This window comes from Corvus hawaiiensis, chromosome 12 (genome assembly GCF_020740725.1).
Source record: "Corvus hawaiiensis isolate bCorHaw1 chromosome 12, bCorHaw1.pri.cur, whole genome shotgun sequence".
NCBI lineage: Eukaryota > Metazoa > Chordata > Aves > Passeriformes > Corvidae > Corvus > Corvus hawaiiensis.
The window spans coordinates 9737604-9745461 of record NC_063224.1 but is presented as its reverse complement, the minus strand read 5'-3'; the positions used below and the strand labels follow the sequence as shown (position 1 = coordinate 9745461).

Here is a 7858-nt window from a genome sequence, read left to right as displayed (position 1 = left end):
ATCCCTGGGACGTTAGTTCACACCTGTCCATGGCATGGGATCACCACTCCCTCAGACAGCCAGAAATCTTGAGGGGGTACCAGCTTGTCTTCAATAGTCTACAGGTGCAGAACTCTGCATGGCTGTTGGTTCTGGCAGTGCCCCCAGAGGCTCTACTCCCTCAGACACATACCCAAGCTGCTCTGAAGTCTGAGGTGGCAGCTCCCCTGTGCAGGACTTGTGCCATCTGGGTGAGCACCAACACGGCCCCAGCCCCTTGGCCCTCGCCTGGTGGGTCCAGTGGTGCCAATGTCGCGCCAGGGCAGAGGCTCCTCCTGCACAATCCACCCTCACACACAGAACAGAGAGCAGGTTCAAAGTGTATGCAACATTTTATTGAAAAAATACGAATGTTCTGTACATAAAGTACAACTTAATGGGCTTGATAAAATCTCCAGAGACTTATTGGTTAATATAGGTCTTCTTGTCTTCTTTTCCCTCTAAGGGCATAAAGCATACAATGAAGCAGCAGGTCCCCTGTACTTGGGCAAGTGCAATCCCATCGCTGTGCGTGCAGCATAGCACCTGGCTCTACACGGGACTCCAACATGCTCAATGTACTTTTGATGGATGGTCTGCAAGAAATTTAAAGCATGGAAGAACTGCACAGGACTGGTCCTTCAATCCACTGGTGATTCAGAATTTATTGTGAGATCTCTGTTCTCCTAAAGTCTGCATCTGCATATCCAATACTTCTGACAAATAAATACAAAAATAAATAGGGATCTGGCCTCACAGAACCTGAAGTCTCAGAAGCAACAAAACTTATAGCAAGCTACATACATAATTTCAACTATATCAACATAATTTATTTAAATCTCTATCAATAAACGTATTAAAAGTATAAATTCTTACCCAATACTGAGAGTTTAGTTCTGGAAATAAACCCAGAAAAGGAAAGCTTTTTCAGTCCTCTCACAATTTAGTGTGCTCTTAGAAAATGCTTTATAGCTGAACAGCAGAACCTAGCTGCTATATAATGCACTTCTATCCCCCCAAACCTAATATAAAAAGCTTTTTAGATCTTTTTACAGTAACTGGCTTTCATGTCCTAACTTTACATACAGTTACTAAAAATACTGCACATAGCAGTGCTGACTAAAGATAGGTTTAGTGTTAAAACTACATGCACAAATGCTGGGGTACCAAAGCAGAAACTGAATAATGTGGCAGCTTCACAATTAATTTACGTTGCTAATTGGATGGTGTAACAAATACTGCAATCCCAAAAGATATGTATGTTGCGAATGGAAAAACAATGAACAGGACTGGATGAGGAGAAAGTTAGGCAAAAAACCTTTTTTTCTTCTCCTTTTAAAACTGGAATGTCCGTTATGGCCAAGAAGGTAAATGTAGAGCAGGGTTAGGAGCTTCTAAATCAGGAGTAAATGGTGATGACTTCTCGGCCGCCGCCTCTAACAAGTAATACCCTCTCCAGACCCTCAGTCAAGACTTCGAGAAACTCCATGTCTGTTTCAGTAAAGTCAAGGACAAAAAGCATCAAAACCAAAATACAAAGGGATTAGAGCAGGGCCAGCTCACAGCCCTCAGCTGTGGTCTCGCTTAGGGGCATAGTGCAAGTATCCCTCTAAGTATCAAAATACTGTGAGTTTGTGGCACTTTTTCCTTTAAGCAATTACTACCTTACAGCCACAAGCCAATACCCTCTACCCAGGGGACGCTTTGTCACATGTTACAGCTCAACAGCACTGGTGGCAAAATGAATTTAAGAGAACAGATTAAAGGAAAACCTTCTGTGTGGCCCGGGCCTTGGCTGAAAGGATACAGTTTTCATCTCCATCAGTATTCTTTGGAGGACCAGGCATGTTGAGGAGCACAAGTCTGGCATCATGGGATCTATTTACAATGACTTCATTTAGCTTCACTGCTGTGTGCATCCTTCGGACATTAGACTGGTTCCTGTAGAAGCAGCACATTCACACTTACTGTTAGAAACGTGCCTCTGAACACTGAATTATTAAAAAGGTCCTTAAAAGCATACTCTAATCTCCTAAATACCCTGTTAAATGTCAACTCAACACAGTAATTTTTTTCAAACTTTGTGATGAAGATACCAAAGAGATTTCCCAGACTTATTCACGTACAGGTAGTCCATTGGTTTTAAGATCTCTGGAGTCTTCAGTTTAGAAAGTTACAATGCTCTTCAAAAAGCATATTTGATAAAGATGATTTAGTGTTGCATAAGAAATTGAAACACAGAGGGGATGTGCTCTTTGACCGGGCACACTCATGACTGCAGGGCCTTCCCTCAGGGCAGCCCTGCCCAGACCCCTCATGCCCATGGCAGCACAGGCCATGCAACTCTCCAAACTCAGAACCACAAAACTCTCTCTCAAAGACATGGGAACCAAGCAGGAGACTGCCACCATCGTGCTCAGCCCACACTTCCCAGGACTGCACTTCCCCCTTGGTGTTGAACAGCAGTTGGCATCTCCAGAGAAAGCCTGGTTTGCTACAGATGGCAATCACATGATTCCTGGAAGTACAGGAAGGCAGCCTAACAGGCTGAATGTATGGGGCTTTTCTGGAGTGTAATAAGGATGTTAACCTCTCCTTCAGGACACTAATCAACCTCTCTGCCTGGCTATTTACAAGAAACACTTTTACCCAGGTGTCTTTAAAATCTCAATCACACTTCCAAACTTAAGTAGCCACTTAGTTCAAAAGTTAGGGGAGAAAAGGGAATAGGTGCAGCGTAATCTCGTAAGCCTCCGCTCCATAAGAATCCAGGCTAAGAGAGGTAAAAGCATTAATTATTTGGAATATATTAACAAAAAATAACATCAATTCATGCAGGAAGAAAACTCAAAAGTAACCTTTAGGGATTTCAAGCCAGGGAATGTTTCCTTCTTACAGGAAATCCACCATTATTTTGGTAACAGAAAAGGAAATAAAATACAGAAATAAACTTATCAAAAGGAGAATATATTTACACTTTTGAGGCCTTTCCACTTGGGTTTTTGTCTTCATTTTAATATATTAATATAAGTGTTAGTAGAAAAAAATGAAATATGAATCTGTGGTTTCATTGATTCAGCTTTGCATGACTATGAGTGAAACTCTTCAGTAAACTTGCTGCTCTTCTGAATATTCAGATTTGCAAAGAAATAATTTATATACACAGAGAAAAGAAGATGCAGTGGGAAAAATAATGTTTATTATGCTAACAGAATAATTTACCCACTGTGAACTACCTCTCTGTTACTTCATATTCTTACATAATTTGGAGCAAGGACACCCTCTGTCTTCACCACATGAGCTTCAGAAAGCCAGGGACAACACTGAGGCCAGATTATGTTTACAGGAAGTGAGGAAAAAACCAGCAGCAGGAAGATAACAGTTGTTAGCTATGTATAGTTTTGGAAAGGGTATTAGAAACTCAAGGTTTGGTTTTCTCTAAAGTGATATTTAAAATTGGCATCTCCCCAGTGATTTGAAGGTGTAGGCTACAAGAAAGGGCTTGTTTAGTGCCCAGAACCTGCCAGAAATAACATCCAGCAGTGTTGTGAAATGAGAGCTTCTCTAAATGAGTAATGTTTCCCCCTGCTTGTGTCATACTCTGCTTAAGAAAATAGGTTCAGACTGGAATTGTTTTCTATCCTTAGCTCTCGTCAGGACAACTCTTGTAGTTTGTTATATCCTATTTATAATGATACTTAGCTTAAGTAGCTAATCCTGCTCCCTTTAAAACATTGCTAAGAGTGCTCAACTCTAGTGCCTTTCCTTCTATCAGTACACATAGTTTTCCTGCTTTTAGTTGAGAAAATTAAGTCTTTCCTCTCAACCATCTTAATGTACTTCTAATTTAAATAACAAACTTACAAGATCTCCCACCCTCTGAAAGCATGGAAGAGGAAAAAGTACAGGTAGTTAACACCAAATTCAACAGAATTTCTACAGCATGATTCAGCCTAAAACAGATTTGAATTCTGATTTACCAGGAAGAAAAATCTGGAACTTGGCCAAGTATGCAAAACTGACTGACTGAGCTCTTCATGTGAGATGGAGGACATCAAAGAAGTCACAGGAGATTCACACAGTTTTACACAAAGCCAAAATAGACCTTTACTTCTCACTCTTCAGGGGGCACACTCGTGGTAGTACTACAGCTGTTGTTACGTCAGAGCTCCTGCAGCAGCAAGTCTGTCTCAGAGAGTTTATCACACACAGATGCTATTCCAAGTCATTCACCACCATCTCCATAGCTTCTTCCTTTATGTGTTAAACATCCACACTACACACTAGATAGTGAAATGATCATATTTTTTAAGAAATTCTGATTAGATCAGTGAAATTATCAGTGTGTTCTACTGAGGCGTTTGGAAGACAGGACGGAAGTTGTTACAGGATTTTAACAGCTCCAATTTAGAATTTGACTATACCAAGTGAAATATTGAGGGAAGTGTGCACATTTGATTGGTTAGAGATTTCTGGGAAGGCTAACTGCTGTCTTTTCATTGCCAGGTCTCAGTGTTTATAGCACAAGTCCAAACCAAGGATTAGGAAACAGCAGATAACAAAAGCACAGCACATGTAGACTTTCAGGAGATGCAAAGTGTAGACTTAGACAAGACTCACGGCTTAATGCTGATGAGATCTCTAAAGCTTCCCACAGCACTGCCTCGGTTCCGCTTCTCAGCTTCACATTTCTCTTTTGTCCAGGTCATCTGGATGTTCTCAGGAACAGGGTCTCCCTCATCTTCTTCATCTGAGTAGAGGCTCTCCAGACGTGCTATTGAATGTCTGTCCTTTACAAGCTGAGCCTGGAGGGGACATGAGTGACAAGGTGAATTCAGAGACTCTTTTATGCTCTCTGGTTCTCTTTAAGCAATTATAGACTTTTTGTTCCATTGTATCTTTTATTTTGCTCAGTCAGTTAAGCCTCCAGGAGTGCTCTGATACCAGGCATTTGCTCTAGCTGAAAGTCTTACATCCAAACTGACTTTCAACCGTTTTGATGAGTGTAAGCCAAGCAGAATTTGGACTGACAAAGGCCTGTATCTATACAAGAAAAAAAAGTCAGTCTCATTCACATCATGATATGGTCAGAAACAACAGACAAGACCGACCCAAAATCGACAACTAAAAAAAAAAAAACCTTGACAAACACATGCAGAAAAGATGGATCATCTTCCATAGCTACATGTCATAGACATTTTTCATAGCCATGTGTCCTATAAGTCCAAACAGGAATGACATCTTCAGTAGGAGAACAGGATATGTTATAAATTGAGACAAATACCGGATATCCCAGATAAAGAAAAAATAAGAACTACATGTAATTTTGGGAAACAAAAAAAGCTACACTACAAGTATTTCCTTACATCTTTAGAACACAGGAGTTAAATTTAAGCAGCAGCTACATAACACACTGCTAGGAAGGCACATTGTGTCATTCCCCTCAGCAGCCCATAGAGAACAACCAAAATTACGTACCTCCCTTTCCCTCTCAGTTTTTGTCAGCCTCATTTGCCTCAGCATCTGAGATCTCTGCTCCATCATAAGAGTTCTCTCATAAGTATATGCTGAGATATCACTATTGTGCTGCAGAAATAAGGACAAATATTGTGCTTGTAATCAAGTCATAACTAAACATCACCACGTGCATAATAAAGTGAAAAATGGGCTCAATTCCCTTACCATTTCTACAACTTCTACCTCTGCCTCTATTCGGAGTTGATAGAGGAAAGTAGCCAAATCCTTCTTCATCTGGATGCTGTTATCATCCATCTGAGCTACAGTAAAAATTCTCATTTTGCATTTTCTCCAAACCTGGTGAGGGAACACAAACTCTCAGCTATTTGAACCAATAACACTTTGCTCTACAAAACAGAAACCTAGCAACATGTCCACTCTCATTTATTAATACAGGCTCTACAACTGGACCTTATTTCCTTAAACTAAAGCATGCAGAAGTAGGTGGGGGACATTCTCTGTGTAGCTGCTTACTTTGTGCTGTTTGAGAAGAAAAGGAAGCAACATCAACATGCCTCCATCATGCACAATCCACCACACATCAATGTTGCCTTCGTTGTAACGCTCATGGTTGCTGGGGTAGAAAGACACATTTTTGGGAACTAGCAGAGCCAGATGAGCTGCTGTTGTGCAGCGAACAGTACCTGCCCAGGAGGGGAAGAACACAGTTACTTCCAATCCTGCAAGAATCATCTATGGTTAGAAAAATGCTGCTCACGGAGAAAATGTCAGCAAACCATAAAAGTCATCACTTAAGTTAAGGAAAGTATGTACAGCAAGGCTTGCACAGACAGATCAGTCCAAATGACAAAGCCATGATAAAGCAGACTCGCAGGAACACAAGCCCTATTTCACATTCAAAAGAAAAGCAGCAACCTTCAAAGTTAAGTATGAGGAGACAGCATCTGCTCTGTTCTAATTTGATTAAGCAACTGGACCACAGTAGAAGAAGAGAGATAGAGGCAAGGAGAGTGTTATCCACTAGTGAAGGATAGGTTAGAGCCAGTGACAAAACAGAGATTATCTAGGAAACGAATTATAGTTTGCCATAAAACCAGCATTTTTTAACCATTTGTAGTTAGACATATGAGTTTTAGCTGCTAGATTAATCTTTGAAGATCTTTCTTAGGTCTTTTACCTACAGGAAGTGGTATTTCAAACAGAGCAGTTTTGTGAGAAAATACCTACTTCTCCATCAATACTAGAAAAAAAAAGACAAACTCAAAACCAATCTTACAAGGATTCTGTTAAAATCCCCTGTGTGTACCATGTGTGTAATAAACATCTCTGTTCACACTGTCTGATCACAAAGAATCATTAAAGCTCACCTATAAATGTCTTCCAAGACCTTGGATCTTCACTCTGTCTCCACCCATAGGGCCACCCCAAAACCACAGTGTTGTGCTTCATGCCACCAAGTCCACACGACTGGATCAAGTGAGCAATTCCTTCTCGAACTTTATTGGCTACAACTACTTGACAAAATCCTTTAACCTTCTCAATTTCCATCATATTCTTAATAGTCTGCAAGACAGACAAGGAAAAAAAATCTCAGTTTTCCTTTCCAAAAGGAACTCCTAATATTTCTCTGTCATGAGATTACAATGTAAATTCCTGGTTCACATGTCCATAGGTAAAGCACATTACAATGCAAAGTTCTGCTCATCAGATTTCCTTAATAAAACAAAACAGAAAACACCCATTTGTTTAAAACACAATTGCCTTCCAAACATAATCATTTCTAACAGATTAAAGTAAGGGGTTTTTTTCGTTTGTGCTATCATCTCTTATTCATAGTAGTATATAGTGATATCCGGATTACTATTTCACTTTCCATTTTCTAATCCTATAACACTCACCTTTTTAAACCCAAGGCCAATTGACTTCATTTGGATTTCCAGTTTTAGATTTCCATGTTACATGCTGTGTTATATTAAATTTACAAATATAAGCACCAAATCCCACATACCTATCAAGTATACCTCTTATTTGTTTAAAAACTAAATAAACTTGATCAACACATAGCCCATGAATTAGTTTTCCTTTTGTAACAACTTTCCTACAGAAAAAGCCTCTGTGGAAGAAAACAAATATGCTGATGCTATACATATGTAAACACGGCTATGATGTCATGTTTACACAATGAGGAAGATTAAGTAATTTATTGAAAAATTTTCAGGACCATCCTTCAATGCTTTTTGTAATAAATTTATCAACACACTGAAAAAAACCACATTTGCTAAGTTTGACAGTTACTGAAATGCTACTTGGAATGTTCAGAAAACTAAATAGCCCTCTTCCCTCCAATAAGCAGCATACAGAA

The 7858-nt window shown here is 39.7% G+C and overlaps 1 protein-coding gene across 5 annotated transcripts in view; it reads right to left on the bottom strand.

Annotated features, from left to right (window-relative positions):
• Positions 1 to 352: 352 nt before the first annotated feature.
• The window catches only part of SLC12A4 (solute carrier family 12 member 4), a 46704-nt gene continuing 39198 nt past the window's right edge, over positions 353 to 7858 (bottom strand). For 3 of the 5 annotated variants that reach the window (XM_048316620.1, XM_048316625.1, XM_048316623.1), the window contains exons 18-25: positions 6864 to 7059; positions 6010 to 6179; positions 5701 to 5832; positions 5497 to 5604; positions 4639 to 4823; positions 3883 to 3897; positions 1826 to 1959; positions 353 to 1509 (exon numbers count right to left, since the gene is read on the bottom strand). In XM_048316620.1, coding sequence (XP_048172577.1) covers positions 1418 to 1509; positions 1826 to 1959; positions 3883 to 3897; positions 4639 to 4823; positions 5497 to 5604; positions 5701 to 5832; positions 6010 to 6179; positions 6864 to 7059 — 1032 coding nt within the window. In that variant the 3' untranslated portion in view covers positions 353 to 1417. The remainder of the gene's footprint in view (positions 1510 to 1825; positions 1960 to 3882; positions 3898 to 4638; positions 4824 to 5496; positions 5605 to 5700; positions 5833 to 6009; positions 6180 to 6863; positions 7060 to 7858) is intronic. The other 2 variants (XM_048316621.1, XM_048316624.1) reach the window with 1 other exon arrangement.